This window comes from Camellia sinensis, chromosome 5 (genome assembly GCF_055761805.1).
Source record: "Camellia sinensis isolate YWXY chromosome 5, ASM5576180v1, whole genome shotgun sequence".
Lineage (NCBI taxonomy): Eukaryota > Viridiplantae > Streptophyta > Magnoliopsida > Ericales > Theaceae > Camellia > Camellia sinensis.
The window spans coordinates 114,792,911-114,814,168 of NC_138965.1; the positions used below are offsets into that span (position 1 = coordinate 114,792,911).

The 21,258-nt window shown below is 36.2% G+C and overlaps 1 protein-coding gene and 1 pseudogene across 2 annotated transcripts; both read right to left on the reverse strand.

Annotated features, from left to right (window-relative positions):
- Nucleotides 1-678: 678 nt before the first annotated feature.
- LOC114276519 (phosphoglycerate kinase 1, chloroplastic-like) lies at nt 679-18,866 on the reverse strand (annotated as a pseudogene). The gene is made up of 5 exons (XR_014331168.1): nt 18,581-18,866; nt 3,671-3,882; nt 2,117-2,197; nt 1,735-1,893; nt 679-1,264 (listed from the first exon to the last, which is right to left on the reverse strand). The product of XR_014331168.1 is annotated as a phosphoglycerate kinase 1, chloroplastic-like (transcript).
- A 283-nt stretch (nt 18,867-19,149) lies between these two features.
- On the reverse strand, nt 19,150-19,770 carry LOC145791627 (uncharacterized). The gene has a single exon (XM_082872008.1). The coding sequence runs from the start codon at nt 19,768-19,770 to the stop codon at nt 19,150-19,152; it is 621 nt and encodes a 206-aa protein (XP_082728134.1).
- Nucleotides 19,771-21,258: the final 1,488 nt, after the last annotated feature.

The following is a 21,258-nucleotide window of genomic DNA, read 5'->3' on the forward strand; positions in this document are numbered from 1 at the left end:
TCAATAATATTAGGGATTATGAAAAAAATATCATGAAATGCATCATGAAGATTTTTCATCCGTCGTTGATTAGTGCGTGGTGTTTTATTGCATGTGTAATCTAAGGGTAGAGAATCTTTCATGATCATCTTTATGATAATTTTTTTCATGATCTCTTCTAACAGTGTAACCTTTGGACGGAGACGGCGAGGGAGATAAAGAAAGCCGTCACTTGTCTCATTCGGGTTATGCTTCTTTCCGATCAACTTGGAGGAGTCGTGATTATGCATAGCCTAACCTAACCAACCAGTGTCTCCTCTGTCACTTCCAACATTGCAAGAAGACAAAGCTAGCTCTGGAAGTCATGCCATATCCTCCAAACCAAACAGATTAATTTTTATGCATACAGCAAGTACGAATTACTATATGATCTAAAAGTTCAGATAGTGCAAAGACACTACTAGTTTGATGATCTCCCTCATCTAATAAATATTTTTCACCCAATGTTGGGTTGATATGGCCATCTATCTGTAGCCCATTATTAGAAAGTTTTTAAACCATATAACATATATTATCACAATTGAATTCCTCCATGGTTGAGAGAGCAAATTGAATGATGAACATTCTAAATTCACCTTGTTCCTGGCAGCTATCTTCAGTCTTCTATCCTTTTCATGCTCTTTTCTGTAACCATACAAATGGAGTTTAAGGATTGGGTCATATCATTCCATGGTTGTAATGTTACTTACAAGCTTAACATATTTAAACCCAAAAACAAAAGCCACAGCAAACAAATTTAATTTGGAAAAAACAAGGTTTTCAGGTGGTGGGGCTGAGAGGGTGCCCAATTTATTAATGACTAGAAAAGGTTTCTTGCCATTAAAACATTTCTTACCATCCTTAATGTGAACGAGGGGTCAGGAAAACAGGGTAAATGGGTCCTTACATTGATGGCAATGGTGAAAACCTACCACATGAACTCGTATTTGGCTACAACATTTCTCGTTTACAAGCCCGAATTGACATGTCAATAAGGAGATGGATGGGTGGGGGAAAAAATCGTATGAAACTTGTCTTAAGCAGTAACTAGTATGGCTTCATCAAGAGCAAGGACACCAGGGAGCTCTTTGCCTTCCAACAACTCCAAACTGGCACCACCACCTGTTGATATGCGGCTCATCACATCAGCAACTCCTACTTTTTCTACAGCTGCAACAGAGTCTCCACCTCCAATTATGGTTGTCACTCTCTTCCCACTGAGTTCAGCTAACTTCTTTGCAATTGCCTGCAATAGCAGTTACAAACTTTAACTCACCAAGCAGAAATATAGGGATTGCAATGGGAGCAGGTAAATCAGGTAATCCTTACTATTTCTCCCTCTTCTGATGGGCTCTTTGCATAACATAGCCCAACGATTTGTATGGGTTAAAACTGGACTCGGTTCAATGCATGATCAAGTTTTCTTCGCCTAATGCAAAGTTTATCTACTGCATTCAATTTGAGGGTAAGATGAATAAAACCAAACATAAATCAAAGCAAATTCTCAGTAATTCCCAGCCAAGACTTTCTTGGGTAAGTTAGGCATAAAAGTGGCACCATATCGTTCCAGACCTAACCCCATTGTCATCCCCCCAAGGCATATGAATTTTTTCACATGTATCATTACGTGCACATGTAGAAAGCAAATACACAATATGATTCATCCATTTTTTGATAAATTAAACCAAAGAAACAAGCAAGAAAATTATTGCACACCTCTGTTCCAGCAGCAAACTTGACAAACTCAAACACTCGCATTGGTCCATTCCAAATAACAGTTTTGGTAGTGTCCAAAGCATCATTAAATATCTTAATAGAGTCCGGTCCAATATCTAATCCCATTCAGCCATCGAGGATGCCAGTTGCTAGCACAATCTGCAACGACCGAAGTAAAATATTATTACGTACTAACTAGTGTAGTAAAACAAAATCACAGAGATCACCAGTTTGTGAAATGATGGTTACTATCAGACAGTCAGTTTTAATCAAACAAAATGATAGGTTTTCCATTGCCAATGAAGGGACCTAAAGATTTTGAATGTCAAAAGTAATAAAACTTGAGCAAAATGAAATTCCAACTGGGGCTCAACGAACAAACCTTGCTGTTTGCATCAGGAGCAAACTTGTCGGCAATTACCACATCAGTGGGTAACAGAAGAGATACTCCTTTGGCCTTGGCCTTGTGTCACGGGCCGACTCCTTTAGAGGCGTAGCGGATCAATTTTTGCCTATGTGGCGCTCAAACTCCACCAAGTTTAAGCCCGCCATAGCTCATTGACAAATTGAGTATTGATGATCTCACCCATTTGAACATTAGGGCCCAATGCTTTGTCAAGCAAAACAACTTCACAAGGAAGCTCCGTCTTCACCCGGATGCCACAAGTAGGCCTGACGTCTCAAGTGTACCAAGCACGGCATAAGTCGCTTCATAGCGTCAAGCTTACCTCAAGCAAGGTGCTCGCCCAACTTAGGTTTATGTCATCAAGGTGCCTAGCCACACAACAATGTGCTAGCGAAGGTCCTCAACTTAGCCGACAAGCCAACATTGCACGTTGGGTCTTTAATAGCATCTCGAAGTGTCGTAGGGTCTAGCCTGCCTCAATAGATGCATATTGGATGGCCACTTGGTCATGCGAAGCCCACAAGCCACCGAGGGTCAATCTCTTGCCCACGGCGTAGTCCTCGTGCCAACACGTGTGCTAGATTCCGCCTAAGCCCATTGCGCACCATAGCGTTGCACCAACGTGTAGCATGAGTAAGGCGATGTCTCAATCCGTAGCTTGCTTGTAGCATAATGTAGTCCCTCAAAGGACGTAGTCATTGCATAGCTTGATGCCTTCATTCGATAGCCCACATATGCGGTGTCGCCTTCCAACCACTTAGCTTAAGCCACGGGATCCCCTCGTGCAAGGTTGAACCCAAACCAAGCACTAGAGTTGGCCCACGAGGCCTTTAGTGGTGCCTCGATAGCCCATTCGGTCCAAAACGAGTCCCAAAGATACCATATATCGTGGCATAGTGGAAACAACGTAGTGGACCTCCCCTCGGGAGGACACGCGCATTGCTTACATTATTGCACCGTCCACGGGGCTCCCAAACCCATGTGGAGACTCTAGACACCCCTTTGGATGCCTAAAGCCCGCCCTTGAGTTGTCCCAAGGTTGCTCACTTCAAGCCCAGTTTGGACGGGGAGGTAGGTAAGTAGCACACCATACCCCCTTATATATGCTTGTTAAGCAATTTTCCATCTGGCAGGAGGAAACATCATACATGTCCGATGAGTCATAATGATTTTTCATAAATTCTACAAATTAAGAAAAATCACGAAACTTGGTCGGAAAAACACTTCCCCTAAGACCTATCTCTAGTAAAAATTTCAACTCAAAACTCCTTCCTTTGAGTGCCGAACCAAAGCGCCAAAACTCTGCACTGTTGGCTGCCATTTCTGGTTGCTGGCAGCGCTGGTTGGCTTCTAATATGGGCTGCGGCTTTGTCTTTTGTTGGCTATTGGTGGCCTACATAGCTTGGGCTACTTGGGGCCAATGTTAGGTCACGTTGGGGCACTTCCAACGGCCACTCTTGAGCACTCAAATGGCCACACCACCGCGAGCGAAATGTCACGGAGTTAGCCTTGCAAGGCAACCCGTGACACCTTGGCAAGGAGTGAAGTTGCAAGATCAAGCTTGTCTTCCTCCACTAAAGATGAACCCACAGAAATACCTTGTGCCCTGTAGAATGTGAAGATCATTCCTCCACCAAGAAGCAGGATATCACACTTCTCCAAAAGCGACTCAATCACTCCAATCGTGGATGAGACCTTGGAACCACCCACAATGGCAGCAAATGGCCTCTTTGGGGCAGTTCCTAATACAATAAAAAAAATAGACCAAAGCGAAGAGAGACATAACTAGTGGAGCAATAGAGATATGATGACGACTGTCATCCACTAAACATTATATACCAAAATATGATTTCAAGGGGACCCAATCTCCACAAATATATGAAGCATAATTCTTTTCATGTGCCAATTTAGTTCAAAAACTCTCTCCAATTCAAAAACTCTCTCCAGGCTCCACTATATGCAAATGCAAAATGATAAATTCAACATTTTTGAATATTTTGTTGCTACAAAATTACGATGATTATAAGGGAAGGTACAAATCTGCTTGTTATTCCAGGTAGGCAATCCAAGAGATGGTGAATTAAGTTATTAAAAAAAATTTATAATATTAAAATTTATAAACATAATATTCAAAATTTTTACAAATAAAAAAAACAGAATAATAATTATCAATATAAAAGTATGAGAGATAAGGAGAGAAAATCAAACACTAAGATTTATAATGGTTCGGCACGCCAGGACTACGTTCACTCCCCAATGAACCCCTTGAGAATTTCTTTATTATCAAAATGAAATAATACACCACCAAGTCTTTCCCAAGTTTGTGGATTTTGCACAGGACTTACTCTTATCTACTGAGCCTCACTCAACAATAAATGTATTACCCTTACAAAAATCTCTCACAAAAATAATGAATAAAAATAAGTGGTACTTAAACCATCTTTTACAATAATTCTCTCATACATAGTAGATATGAAAGTGTAACAACAAATGATAAGTGAAATAACATAATACAATATACTCAAAATTTTGGAGCACACTGAAATCTTTCTCTCTTCAAGTTTTTTTTTTTCACATACAACACTTCTATTTATATCCAAAAAATATATATCCGTTGGAGGAGGGGATGCTCCTCTTCTGACTTTGGAGTCCCTTCTATTTATATCCAAAAAATATATCTATTTATTGGTGCTTTTTGATTTTCAAAACGAACAAATCAAATACTTTGAATAAAAGGCAATGGACTTCTATCAATGAATAGTACGTAAGGAACAAAAAAGTGCATAGTGATTGCATAGTGAATTTTATTTTAAACTATTTGAATGTACATTGCTATTCTTAATAAAATATTTGTATGTATATTATAAATATACTCAAATAAAAATAACCAATCTTTCCATGTGAGTATATCAAAAGAAAACAAATTATTAATATCACATTTGTCAAAATAATACAATCAAACAATCAATTTTGTCAAAATAATACAATTAATCAATTTTAAATCTATCAAAAGGTGAATAGTGACTAGCCAACCAATCAATCAATTTTGTCAAAATAATACAACTAATCAATTTTAAATTTGTCAAAAAGTGAATGGTAAAGTTTTCACAATATTTTTATTTAAATAATATTTAACAAATATATCATACAATATAAAAAATTATCAATTAATATTTTAGACATCATTAAAATTAAACAACATGATTAACAATCTTCCCATTTTTTATGATGGCAATACATGAATGGATAGATTTGACACAAAATTAAAATCAACAAAATAGTTGATAACTCTGCTTGATAACTTTGCAACATATAATTAAAGCACATGCATGCACAACAATTCAAGATCATATTTTTTTCTCCCCATTTGACATTATCAAAATAAAATATGGAGATAGAAAACAAACACATTGGATAAAATAATCTGAGATGCCAAAAATATAATAATGGTCCTTCGGTCTTGTCGAGATCATTGTGGGGATTTTGGAGCATCTGTGGCGCTTGAAATATTGACAAACAAAATATTTGAGCAGACATGCATCGAGTATTGGATCAGTGGTGTATATAAAAAAGGGAACAAGGATGATAGGCAAAGATACGAAATTATCAAGTGTTGGAGAAAAAAATTTGTGTTACCTATTTGTGTAATCATGCCATTCCTTACCTTAGCCATCAATAGTTCGGACATGCATGAGGTGCCTGTAATGCTGTCAAATTAGAGATTACCAGTGGTGTAGGCATATGCTAGTCCTGTAAATAAGAGTCCTAGTGTTATTGGTAATTGGAATGACATCGATGCTATTAATAACACTTTGGCTATGAGTACACAGGCAATGACTGCAGTTTCTAATATGGCTCAATGATTACAAGCAATAATACAAGAAAATCAGCAATGGAGAGATGATGTGTGTTTGGTAAAACAACAATTGGCTAATATTCGTAAGGAGAAGAGAGAGCTAGAAAGGAAAAATGCACAGTTGGAGAATGCATTGCAATATTATGCAACAATTATAATGCCAAGACCCACAGAAGTTGAAAATAGAGAGAGGCATGCAAAAGAGGCTCATGAAAAATTGTTGAGAGAAGTGAAACAGAAAAAATCTGTGAAGCCTTCTGAAAACTTACATGTAATCGAATAATATTTTCTCCTTCTGAAATAAAATTGCAAGCATTTCTTTATATATATATATATATAAATTCTGTCTTTGCAAAAAAAAATTGTTGGTGCAGATAAGAAGTAATGCAGATAAGGAGTAAATATATATATATATATATATATACTTCCCCTAAAATTATGCACAGAATATACAAATATCCCTTTTTTTTTATAATAATTGTTAATCTCAAAATATATGAATCTCCTCCCGAATTAATGCACTAAAAATTACATAAATTTGAAAAAATAAATTACCAATCTATAATACCAAGGGCCATTAAGATCCGGCCATAAATAACTACACCAAGTGCACTAGTATAAAATAAGCAAATAAAAAAAAAAAAAATTCTTCAGACAAGGTAGAAGCAATCATTTTTAAATCCAAGAGAGTTTGGAGCACATACAGCAAGTAAAAAAAATATAACACAGTGCAAAAAGAATTTTAACATGTTGATCGGTGGTGACCTTGATGATCGGAAGGAATGAAGAAGATCGTGTAGATAGGTGACGAATTTTGTAGATCGGTCATGGATCTTGGTGGATCAATAAATGATCTTGTCAGATCGGTAATTGATCTTGATGAATTGAAAATGATGTTGAAAATGGGTGATGAAAGTAGAGCCGTGAGGGATCTTGGTAAGTCGGTGAGGAATTTGAGTGGATGATGGTAGTGATGAAGGTGATGGATGATGTTATGGATGGTGGAGCTGGTTGTAGATGATGGTAGTGATGAAGGTGATGGATGATGTTGTGGATGGTGGAGCTGGTTGTAGATGATGGTGAGGATGAAGATAGGGTCAGCTGAGGATGAAAGGAAGAAAGGAAGAGCGAGAGAGCGAGCGAGAGAAAGAGAAAATAGAGAGTGATGGAGAGAGCGGGTGAAAGATAAAAACAGTGTGGGTGAGAGAGAGAGAGAGCCAATATATATATATATATATTTATATAATTTATTTATTTATTAATTATTATTATTATTATTTTATTATTTATTTTAAAAAAATTATTTTTAATATAAACATCATATTGGAGTATTTATCATACTGAGTTCAGTTCTAATATAACAAAATAGTTATTCATTTAGAGGCTTGGTAAATGTGTTAGCTAATTGACGATTTGTAGGCACAAATTCGAGTTCAATATCACTTTTGAGTACATGATCTCTTGGAAAATGATGCCTTATTTCAATGTGTTTAGTGCGTGAGTGCTGAATTGGATTTTTTGAAAGATTAATGGTACTTGTGTTGTCACATTTTATAGGAATATGATCATAGTGAAATCTAAAATCTTAAAATTGTTGTTTCATCAAATGCAATTGTGCATAACACCCAACGGCGGCAATGTATTTTGCTTCAACAGTTGACAGAGCCACTGAGTTTTGTTTTTTGCAAAACCAAGAAGTGAGAGAGTGTCCAAGAAAATGACAAGTGCCACTAGTGCTTTTTCGGTCAAGTCTACATCCCGCAAAATCGGCATCTAAGCAACCAAAAAGTTCAAAAGTGGTTCTTTTAGGATACCATAATCCCAAATTTGGAGTGCCAACAAGATATCTGAAAATACATTTGACTGCAGTGATGTGTGATTCTTTCGGTGCGGATTAAAAACGTGCACACATACAAACATTAAACATTATATCGGGTCTACTTGCAGTAAGATAGAGTAAGGGACCAATCATACCTCGATATTTCTTTTCATCTACAGGTTTACCTTGCTCATCTTTGTCGATTTTTATTAATGTGCTCATTGGAGTTGCTGCAGGCTTTGATGATTTCATTTCAAACCTTTTAAGTAGATCTTTTATATTTCGTTCGATTTAAATGGATACCATCATTAGTTTGTTTAATTTGTAGACCTAGGAAGTAATTTAACTCCCCCATCATACTCATTTCAAATTCACCCTGCATATCTTAGCAAACTTTTTGCACAAATTTTCATTAGTAGAACCAAAAATGATATCATCAACATAAATTTGAACAATTAGCATATCTTCCTTTTTGATTTTTATAAAAAAAGTGTTATATTAATTTTTCCTCTAGAAAAACCTTTGTCGAGTAGAAAATTACTCAATCTTTCATACCAAGCTCTAGGAGCTTGTTTTAAGCCATGCAAGGCTTTTGAAAGTTTGAAAACATGATCCGGGTATTTATGATTTTCAAACCCGGGAAGTTGTTCAGCATAAACTTCATTCGAAATATATCTATTTAAAAAAACACTTTTAACATCCATTTAATATAATTTAAAATCTTTAAAACATGCAAAAACAAGTAATATTCTAAAAGCTTCAAGTCTAGCAACTGGTGCAAAAGTTTCATCAAAATTAATGCCCTCTTCTTGATTATAATCTTGAGCTACTAATCTAGCTTTATTTCTAGTAACAACTCCGGATTAATCCATTTTATTTCAAAAAACCTATTTTGTGCTAATAACGGGATGATCCTTAGGTCGAGGAGTTAAAAACCAAACTCCATTCCTTTCAAATTGATTTAATTCTTCTTGCATTGTTAAAATCCAGTTTTTATCATTTTCAGCTTCTAAAAACGATTTTTGTTCAATTTGTGAAACATACACTAAGTTATCACAAACATTTTTAATAGAGGAACGAGTTTTTATACCTTCCGCCGCATCACCTATGATGAGATCTTTGGGGTGGCAATGAGCATACTTCTATTCTTTTGGTAGATTTGAGTTATTTTCTGGAATAGCATATATTTCTTGAAGTTTCTCCATTGTCATTTCTTCTTCATGTTCGCGTAATGGATTTTCTTCATTTTCTTTTATGTAAATGTTCTTCATGCTTGGTTGATTTTTTACAATATTGTAGAAAATATTTCTTGAAGTAGAGTTGGAAATAATGTTGTTTGATTCATGAAAAACAACATGCACAGATTCTTCAACAAGTAGAGTTCCTTTATTGAATACTCTATAAGCTTTACTGGAAATTGAATAACCAAGAAATATAGCTTCATTCGATTTAGCATCAAATTTTCCTAAGTTATCTTTATTGTTATTCAATACAAAGCATTTACAACCAAATGCACGCAAGTGACTAATATTAGGTTTTCTACCTTTTCAAATTTCATAAGGTGTTTTCTTAAGAATAGGTTTAATCATAGCTCGGTTCATAACATAGCATGCAGTGTTAACAGTTTCCGCCCAAAAATATTTGGGCAACTTATTTTCACAAAGCATAGTACAAGCCATTTCTTTAAGAGATCTATTTTTTTTTTTTTCAACTATACCATTTTTGTTGAGGAGTTCTAGGGGTTGAGAAATTATGATTTATTCCTAAGTCGTCACAAAATCTAATAAAATCATCATTTTCAAATTCTCTACCATGATCACTTCTAATACTACAAATATTAAGACTTGTTTTATTTTGAATTCTTTTACACAACTTTAAAAAATTATAAAAAGCTTCATTTTTGTTCGCTAAAAATAATACCCATGCATATTTAGTATAATCATCAACACAAACAAGAGCATACGATTTTCTTCCTAAACTTAATGTTCTAGATGGTCCGAATAAATCAATATGCAAAAGTTGAAGCGGTTTACTAGTTGAAACGATATTTTTTGATTTAAAAGAAATTCTAGTTTGTTTTCCAAATTGACATGCATCACAAAGTTTGTCTTTTTCAAAAATAATTTTCAGTAAACCAATGACTAACTCATTTTTTGAAAGTTTAGAAATTAAATTAAAATGAGCATGTCCTAATCTTCTATGCCAAAGCCAACCATTATCATTTATAGCAAATAAACATTTAATATTAAAATGAGAACGATTAATTTCATAATAAGCCAATTTCATTATTTTCAACTCAATTTCATATTTCCATAACTTTTCCCAAATTAATTATTTAAATTAATTCATAACAAAATTAGGGCTTTCCTCCCTCTTTACTCAACATTGACCCAAGGTCCAAATATTAACAACTAACATCATTAATCTCATTTTAAGACCCAAAATATACATTTATAGGTTAAAATAACAAAACCCCTCTTTCTCAATATTCCAAATCTTAAACCCTAACATCCAAATCGAACCATTTATACAAAATGCTCAAAATCTATGTCAAAACTCATAAAGATGAGTAGTTATCCTTACCTCAAATTTGGAGCTCAAAGGAGGAGATGAAGAATTTCAAGGTTGCTCCAAATCCCAAGATTTTCGGATCAAGATGTAGCTCTCACTAAGCTCAACACTTTTTACAAAGGCCCAAAGGTAAGAGATCACTCAAACTAGATCAAACCCTAGAGAGAATTTGAAGTTTCAGAGAGAGGTGCTCTCCAATGGAGGTTTTGAAAGTTAGAGAGAGAGAAGAGGTTGAAAAGTGATCCAAAAAGTAATTTCACGGATTGATATAAAAACAGGTCTGCTCGAGCGTGGGATTCCCCGCTCGAGCGTCAGACACAGACTCACGCTCGAGCGTCAAAACCCCCGCTCGAGCGTCGATTGCACACTTCCAGAAGTTTTGCAAACCATGGTCCCCGCTCGAGCGTCAGAATCCCCGCTCGAGCAGAGGAACAAAATCAAAAGGGCCCGCTCGAGCGTCGATTGATCTGCAGAGCAAAAATGCTGAGAGATGAAAAACCACGCTCGAGCGTTAAAACACTCGCTCGAGCGGAGAAGCAAAAACGAAGGGCCCGCTCGAGCGTTAAAAGCCCCGCTCGAGCGTGAAGGCCAAAATCTGGGCATCAACTCTAGGTTTCTAAACACAACCAACCTGTTTCAAACTTGCCCAACATAACACAAGACTCAAATACAAAGAGTAAATGATAGAAACGAGAATAAGACAACAACATATCCACGGAACCGCGTCCGAAATACAATACACAAAGGAAGGGAAAACCGGGATCGCTATATCAATAGTGTAATTAGTTTTCTAAAAAATAACTCTATAACCTTTGTCACATAATTGATTAATGCTAAGCAAGTTATGTTTTAAACCTTCAATAAGTAAAACATTTTCAATAATAGGAGAAGGATTTTTACCAATACTTCCTACATCAATGATTTTACCGTTGCTATTGTTGTCAAAAGTCACATATTCGTCATCCTTTGGTTGGAGTGTGGCAAACATAGTTTTATTTTCGGTCATGTGCCTCGAGCATGCATTGTCAAGATACGATATTGTTATTGAATTTTGTCTTGAAACATATCTACAAAAATTTGATTTTTCTATTGGTATCCATATTTTCTTGGGTCCATAAAAGTTATAATTTGACACTCTTGAAATGTCCTAAGGGACCCATATCTTTTTTATTTTAGCAAAAGGGTTTCTTTTAATAGGACATGAAGGTGAAATATGACATTTTGTACCACAAAAATGACATGTGAGATGAGAGTGATTAAAAGATGCATACACAAAACTATTTTTGACAGTTTTTACTTTTGAAAAAGGTTTTATCCAATTCCGGCTTTATCAAAAGTATGATTTTGATTTTTAAGAATTTTATCTAATGTTTCTCTACCTTGAGTGAATTTTGAAAAAGTATTTTTCAAGTCTTCAATATTTTATTTCAAAACAATTTACTCCTTTTTTAAAGACTCATTTTCTTTTTGTAATACAACTAAATGTTTCTAAAAAATTGAAGACTTTTTTCGAGTGAAAATCTTATTTTCCTTTTTCATTTTCATGGCTTCATTTTCTAAAACATTTATCTTGGAAGTTAATGATTTATTTATTTTTTTTATAAACTTGAAATCACTTTCTTTTGACAATTACTTTTCAAACTAAGTTTCTTAAATTCAGCATGTAATTCATCAAAAGCTAATTGTAATTCATCAAATGTAAAGGATTCGTCATTTACCTCATCTTCATTTCCAAGTGCCATTAAGTATAGGTTAGCAACCTCATTTTTGCAAACTTCGGTTTCTGTGTTGCTTTCATCGCTATCTTCTCCCCATGCTGCAATCATGGCTTTCTTCTTGTCATTCTTGAATTGTTTCTTAAGTTCCGGACATTCTGATTTGTAGTGTCCAGGTTTGTTGCATTCGTAGCAGGTAACTTCAGATTTTTTGTGATTTTCTCCTCTTTGAAAATCCTTGTGATTGAAGTCTTTTCTGAAAAATTTTCGCACGCCTTGTTTCTTTCTCACAAACTTTTGGAACTTTCTAGTGATGAATGTCATTTCCTCATCCTCATCCGAATCATCTTCCTCATCCTCTTGATGTTTCGAGGTGGATTTGAAGGCTATTCATTTCTTCTTCTTGTTGTCCTTCTCTTCCTTTCCTTCTTGCATTATGAGCTCATGAGTTAAGAGAGATTCCATTAACTCATCTAAACTTAGCTTAATAAATCCTTGGCTTCGGTAATGACAATGACTTTTGTCTCCTAACTTTTTGGCAATGACCTAAGCACTTTTTCTTACAATTTCAGCATTAGTATATATTTTGCCAAGAGAAGTTAAACCATTTATAATATCAGTAAATCGAGTAAACATTTGAGGAATAGTTTCATTAGGTTTCATTTTAAAGAGTTCATAATTGTCGACTAGCAAACTGACTCTAGATTCTTTAACTTATTTGGTTCCCTCATGAGTCACTATAAGCTTATCCCATATTTGTTTTGCGGTTTTACATGTGGAGATCCTGTTGAACTCGTTGGCATCTAAGGCGCAGTACAACATGTTTGTGGCTTTGACATTAATTTGGGCCATTCTAGTATCTGATTCATTCCACTTATCATCAGGTTTTGGTACCTTAAGGCCATCTATGGTTTTGGTAGGAATTTTTGGACCACTGCAAATAATTTTCCAACATTCATAATCATTAGATTGAATATGTATAGTCATCCTAGTTTTCCAATAGCTAAAATTTGTGCCGCTAAATAGTGGTGCCCTATTGGATGATTGTCCCTCAGGTAAGGAATAACTAAGGGTTGCCATGATTTACTCTAAGACGGTTAAGTCACACAAAAAGAGTCTAGGCTCTGATACCAATTGTTATCCCAAGTAGGCAACTCAAAAGGGGGGTGAATTGGGTTATTAAAAAAAATTTGCAATATTAAAATTTATAAACACAATATTTAGAATTTTAACAAATAAAAAAAAGAATAATAATTATCAATATAAAAGTAGGAGAGATAAGGAGAGAAAATCAAACACTGAAATTTAGTGGTTCGGCACGTCAGGCCTACGTCCACTCCCCAACGAATCCCCTTGAGAATTTCTTTACTATCAAAATGAAATAATGCACAACCAAGTCTTCACCAAGCTTGTGGATTTTGCACAGGACTTACTCTTATCTATTGAGTCTCACTCAACAATAAATACCTTACCCTTATAAAAATCTCTCACAAAAATAATGAATAAAAATAAGTGGTACTTAAACCCTCTTTTACAATAATTCTCTCACACAGAGTAGATATGAAAGTGTAAGAACAAAGGATACACTTAGATTTGAAAGTAAAATAGCAGAATACAATATACTCAAAATTTTGGAGCACACTGGAATTTTTCTCTTTTCAAGTTCTTCTTCTTTTTTTTTTCTTCCACACACAACACTTCTATTTATACCAAAAAAATATATATCCATTGGAGGGGGGGACGCTCCTCTTCTGACTTTGGAGTCCCTTCACATGGATTAGCAGCTGGGGTATGCTTATTATGTGGCTTCATTTTTTCAAAAATAGTGACAGCTGGTTGTTGGTGCTTTTTGATTTTTAAAAAGAACAAATCAAATACTTTGAATAAAAGGCAATGGACTTTTATCAATGAATAGTACGTAAGGAACAAAAAAATGCATAGTGATTGCATAGTAAATTTTATTTTAAACTATTTGAATGCACATTGCTATTCTTAATAAAATATTTGTATGTATATTATAAATATACTCAAATAAAAATAACCAATCTTTCCATGTGAGTATATCAAAAGAAAACAAATCATTAATATCATATTTGTCAAAATAATACAACCAATCAGTCAATTTTGTCAAAATAATACAATTAATCAATTTTAAATCTATCAATAGGTGAATAGTGACAAGCCAACCAATCAATCAATTTTGTCAAAATAATACAATTAATCAATTTTAAATCTATCAAAAGGTGTATAGTGACAAGCCAACCAATCAATCAATTTTGTCAAAATAATACAACTAATCAATTTTAAATTTGTCAAAAAGTGAATAGTAAAGTTTTCACAATATTTTTATTTAAATAATATTTAACAAATACATCATACAATATATAATTTAAACAGATAAAATTTTGTGTCAAATAATATACAACATAAAAAATTATTAATTAATATTTTAGACATCATCAAAATTCCCCTCCAAAAAAGTATAATTCATTTCTTTTCCTCTCTCTCTCTCTCTCTCTGTCACGACCCAACCCCAGGGGCTTAGAGTTGGAATCGTGACTTAGTAACTTTCTTATTCGAAGCAAATTAAGTTGCGCAAGCGAAAATAAAAATAATTAAACAGAAATTTTACTACATTTTACTAAAAAAAAAGAAATACATTTCTAAGGCTTTCATTATTTTCTTATTCAGTGACCAGCCCCGAATAAAAACAAAAGGAAGCAAAAATATAAAAAAAAAAAAAGAAAGAAAGATAAAATAATGGTTCAACAACAGTCCATGAGCTGGTTCTATTTTGTAGGGTTATGGATTTCCCTTACATCTCGTCACCTGAAAGGGTAACAGCTGTAAGCACATAGCAGAGTGAGAAATATTATGCCAAGAGTATAGGGAATAAAATAACCATGGATAATGAGCAGGCTAAAATATTTGCATAATTTAATTTAAAATGACAATTTATTTAAAGTGGCAGAATATAGAAATCGTGTAAGGTAATAATCATAACCACGGTATAAAACAAAACAGAGCAAAGGTCACAAAGTGACAGTCAGAACAGAGGTCAATGGATCCACGACAACAGAGGACCACAAAGTAGTCAAACAGAGGCCAGTGGTTATTTAAGTCCCCCAAGGCGTAGGACTCCCGTGGTGATATTTACAAAACATAATTGTTTATAAGGTTATAGTCAAATATATTCTAAAATTTAAACAAACATATCCATGGGTTTCTTTTTTAAGTAAATAGAGTTTAGAAAGTAACCCACGTAACTAAAATATTTATAAAACATAACTTTTATTTATATAACTTAAAATATAGCTTGTATAAAATAAGTTATGGTAACTCAAAACATTCGTAAAACATATAATGGTAGATCAAGGTATAATATAACTCACCTTAATTATAACCCTTAGTCGTACTTTACTACCAGAACTTCCCTACTATCAACTCCTCATTCTCACTTACGTATCTCTCTCTCTCGGCTTCCACTTTTTTTATTCTTACGTTTCTTCCTCTCCTGATTCATCACCATCACCCCTATTTATATAGTGAGCCAAGCTTCCCTGGAGCGCCACGTACCCCCCCTCTCAGGAGGCATAATGAGGCTAGGGGGTGGAGTTTTTAATGGCAGATTTGAGATAAGATTTACATTTGTTAGAGATAAACATAAATCTTCCCACTTGGGCTTAACACACTTGGGCCTCTTTTGTTTTGTTTTTTTTTTTTTCCTCTGCTTGGGCCAAATTCTAAAAACCATTGCTGGGCCAAACTAACTTAGACTTTTATTATTTATTTTTCTTTTTCTTTTCTTTTGGGCCGAAGCTTGCAACTCTTGCTGGGCAACTAGCTTTTTTTTTTTTGTTCATTTATTTTGGTGTTAAATTATTATTTATTTTAGTTTGACCCAATTAATATTATAATTCCATAAATGTGTTATTTTGCAAATAATAATTCCCAATTAGTCCTATAATCCAATGCCAAATTAAATTTTTATATATTTATTTAATTAATAGTCTATCATTACATGCCACTATAATTATGTATAACTCTAAATATTTATGTGTACTTAATTAAACGTTCGGGGTGTCACATTTCCCCCCTCCTAATTAGAAGTTTGTCCCCAAACTTGACGTACCTTAACTTTCAAAGAGGTGTGGGTATTTAGCTCGCGTTTGTCCTTCGGTTTCCCATGTAGCTTCTTCGATACGATGATTTCGCCATAAGACCTTTACCAGTGGTATGGTCTTGTTTCGGAGAATTTGGTCACGATGATTGAGAATCTGCACTGGTTGTTCTTCGTAAGAGAGATCTTCTCGAACTTCCAAGTTCTCATAGTTGATGACATGTTCTGGATCTCGGAGATACCGTCAGAGCATTGAAACGTGAAGCACGTTGTGGATATTAGATAGCTCATGAGGTAATGCAAGGCGATAGGCTATAGGACCAATTCTTTCCAGTATCTCGAATGGCCCGATGTAACGTGGGTTTAGCTTCCCGCGCTTTTCGAATCGGATCACTCCTCTTGTTGGTAAGATTTTGAGAAACACATGATCTCCTACTTGAAATTCCAAGTCTCGTCTCCGAGTATCTGCATAACTTTTCTAGCGACTCTGAGCATTACGAATCCGCTGTTGGATGAGTTGGATTTTCTCACTTGTGATTTGCACGATTTACGTGCTTTAAGAGTTTATCTTCCCATTGGTGTGCTTTAATTTCTTCGATCAATGTAGACTCCACAGTTACATTGGCGAGCAACCCATTGACCTTGCGAGAAACGAGAGTGCATGCCAAACTTCTCGTTGACTTTCTACTTAGTGCGTCTGCTACCACGTTAGCTTTGCCCGGATGGTGATGGATTTCTATATTGTAGTCTTTCATAAATTCCAACCATCGCCGTTGCCTCATATTCAGTTCCTTCTGTGTGAATAGATATTTTAGACTCTTGTGGTCAGTATAAATTTTGCAGGTTGTACCGTAGAGATAATGACGCCAGATTTTGAGAGCAAAGATCACCGCAGCCAATTCCAAATCGTGAGTCAGGTAGTTCTTCTCGTGAGTCTTCAATTGTCGTGACGCATAAGCAATGAATTTTCTATCTTGCATGAGAACGCAACCCAACCCATTGTATGAGGCATCACTATAGATTACGAACCCATCTACTCCGGTAGGGAGTGCTAGTATAGGGGCCGACACAAGTCGACCTTTTAATTCTTGAAAGCAACGCTCCTGTTTATCAGTCCATTCAAAGGGTGTGTTCTTCTGAGTTAGCTGGGTCAAGGGCGATGCTATCTTTGAGAAATCTTGCATGAAGCGTCGATAATAGCCAGCTAGACCCAAGAAACTCCGGATTTCTGACACATTAGTAGGTCGTGGCTAGTCCACAATTGTTGCAACCTTTTGGGGGTCAACCAAGATGCCGTCTTCATTAATGACGTGACCGAGAAAGTGTATACTAGTGATCCAAAATTCGCATTTCTTCAACTTGGCATAAAGTTTGTGATCCCGTAGTGTTTGTAGAACCATTCGCAAGTGTGCTCATGAGCTTCTGGTGACTTGGAGTATATGAGGATGTCGTCAATGAAGACGATGACGAACTCATCAAGATAGGGTTTGAACACTCTCTTCATGAGGTCCATAAAGGCTGCTGGGGCATTTGTGACGCCAAAAGGCATGACGAGAAATTCGTAGTGTTTGCAACGGGTTTTGAAGGCAGTCTTTTCAATGTTTTCCGTTTTTAACCTTTAATTGATGGTAGCTAGAACGTAAGTCAATTTTGGAAAATACTTGTGCGCTTTGAAGTTGATCAAACAAGTCATCGATTCGCAGCAGAGGATATCGATTCTTGATGGTGACCTTGTTCAGCTCCCGGTAATCGATGCATAATCTCATTATGCCATCTTTTTTCTTCACGAACAATACTGGAGCTCCCTAAGGTGAGGTACTAGGTCGGATAAAACCTTTGTCCAGGAGTTCCTGGAGTTGAGTCTTCAGCTCTTTCAATTCTGCCATCGACATGCGATAAGGAGTTTTTTATATAGGCTGCGTGCCAGGTTGGGTTTCAATGGTGAATTCAATCTCCCGATCAACTAGAATACCGGGTAGATCTTCAAGAAAGACATCCGGGAATTCTCGAACTACAGGAATTACATCAACGGTAGGGGCCTCTTTTTGTGTATCAACCACATAACAAATATAACTACCACAACCCTTCCTTAGATGTCATTGGGCCGCCAGGGAGGATATGATACAGGAAGGGTTAGAAACTTTAGCCTCATCAAAGATAATTTCGGGTTGGTTTGGTAACTTGAGGGAGACCTTTTTGGCTTTACATTCGATAGAGGCGTGGTTGGCAGCCAGCCAATCCATACCTAAGATTTCATCAAAGTTTCCAATGCGGAGGGAAATCAAGTCTACATATAAGGTTTTGCCTTTTAGGAATACAACACAAGATCTGTACACATCAGCACTACAGGCAGACTTACCAGAAGGAAAAGACACAAACAATGTATATCCTAATGGTTTGGGTGTTGATGTTAATTTGGCGACAAAGTGTGGTGCAACAAAAGAATGAGTTGACCCAGAGTCAATGAGGACATGAGCTAAAAGATCACAGACAGAAAGTGTACCTGACACAACATTTTCGGTAACTTCCGGTTTTCCAGGTACCAAGGCGAAAGCCCGACCTTGGCGGGTTTGGTCCTTCTTTTCTCCTCCAAGTCCCGCGGTTCTCCTGATTGGGCCAGAGGGGCTGGCTATAGGATTAACCATCTTTGGACAATCCCTTAGCAAGTGGCCAAACTGTCCGCATCTAAAACACGCCCCCGTGTCTCGATGGCATTGTCCCCCAATGAATCCTCCCACAAGTGGGGCAAGTTGGAATAGCGCCACCTCGGGGGTTGGTAAGACCGTGGTGGCCTGACCTGGTTGTGCCCATGTTCACCTTTTTATGAGGTGCAACACCGGGTCTTCTATTATCTCTTTTCCAGAATCGCTTCTTGTAGCTTGGTTCTCCAGAACGCGAGGCTTTAATTCCTTTTTCTGATATGTACGCCTAGTCCACCACTTCTGCATAGGTTGGCAATTTCAAGACTTCAAGCCTGTCTTTAATTCCAGCATCTAATCCTGCTTTGAATTTTCTTGCTTTTCGAGTTTCGGTGGGGATGACATATGTTGCAAACCAAGCGAGTTGCGTGAACTTACTCTCATATTCGGCCACCGTCATGGTTCCTTGCTTAAGATGTATGAATTTAGATGCCTTCTGTTCCCACAATAAATCTGGAAAGTATTTTTCGTAGAATACTTCCAAGAATCTCGCCCAAGTCGTAATTTCTTCTTTGGCCAGAGTGAGAAGCCACCATTCCTGTGCATTGTCATTGAAAGTGAAAGTGGCAAAAGTTACCTTTTGTCTCTCGGTGCAAGGTAGGGCACGAAAAATCTTTTCCATGTCTTTAACCCAAGCGTCTGCTACCATTGGGTCTGGGCCACCGGTAAATGTGGTGGGTTTCAGATCTTGGAACTGTTTTATGGTAACTGGCCATTCTTGCCGTCCCGGCGTCCCATTATTGATGTTAGCTTGCAAAGCTTGTAGAAAACTAGCAACCGCTCTTTCCATTACTCTTTCCATCGATTCCATACCACTAACTGATGACTCACTTCCATTACCATTAGCCATTCTACAAGTAATAAACGAGGTATTATATTTTCAACGCAGCATATATATATAGCACAACATGTAGTGTACGTTATATTTATATAAATTGCCAACATTACACATTTTTTTATTTATTTATAAATTGCCAACATTACACATTTTTTTATTTTTTTATTTTACAATTCATATTACATTAGTCAGAATATGTTGGTGTTCCATCCCTGTGGTAAACAAAAGCAAAAGTCAACAAAAAGGGGATTAGAACATATCAAGATCAGCGTACAAAAGATTTTCTACTAGCTAAATCTAGAGTGGTGGGTCAAATGGGCCGAAAAACCAGGGGAAATAGTGCTGCATAGAAAGCTCAAACTCCCACCCTATCTGGATTACACCAAAACACACCCATGCTACCTGGACCGTGAAAATGGGGATAGACCGTATATGACCCACAAATGCCCGGTCAACAATCCAAACATGTGTCTCAACATATGACAGGTCATTTTCGAAGTCAACATTTTGCATATTAATGATCTCTAGGAGGTTTGGGACTGTGGTGAAAATGTAATCCTCGGGGTACACGTTTCCCCTTCCGGCTACAAACTCTAGGGGTAGAGGGCCTATAATATAATGCGGACGGTCATGACCCGGGGCGACGCTAAGGACGCGCGATGGTCCGAGAAAACGTCTGAGTGTATGGACAAGGCTGTGTCTCCATAATAGGTGTGGAATGTCGGTAGGGTCAACCTAGATATAAATTGGCCGTCCCATCAACCGGCCAAGACCTGGGTGTAATTCCCTGACTATCTCCTCAGAATCTCCCCAACTCTCAGGTGAGGCGGGGGCGAGGGCAGGGTGTTTGGCTAAAATTTCATCTAAGTTGATGGCCTGGAGGTCATTCCAAAAAGCATCATCAAGGTAAATCTCTGACATCCTACAACACCAGAATAAACGTGAGATTTTACACAAGAAAACTAACGTCACATGTAATTATTTATTATTATTTTATTTTGATTTACCATACATATTTATATATATATATATTGTTTTTTTTTTTTTTTTTGCTATACTATATGATTTTCGTTATAGATTTATTTATAACCCCCTTTTTTTTTTGAACCGTTGCTCTGATACCACCTTTGTCACGACCCAACCCCAGGGGCTTAGAGTTGGAATCGTGACTTAGTAACTTTCTTATTCAAAGCAAATTAAGTTGCGCAAGCGAAAATAAAAATAATTAAACAGAAATTTTACTACATTTTACTAAAAAAAAAGAAATACATTTATAAGGCTTTCATTATTTTCTTATTCAGTGACTAGCCCCGAATAAAAACAAAAGGAAGCAAAAATATTAAAAAAAAAAGAAAGATAAAATAATGGTTCAACAACAGTCCATGAGCAGGTTCCATTTTGTAGGGTTATGGATTTCCCTTACATCTCGTCACCTGAAAGGGTAATAGCTGTAAGCACACAGCAGAGTGAGAAATATTATGCCAAGAGTATAGGGAATAA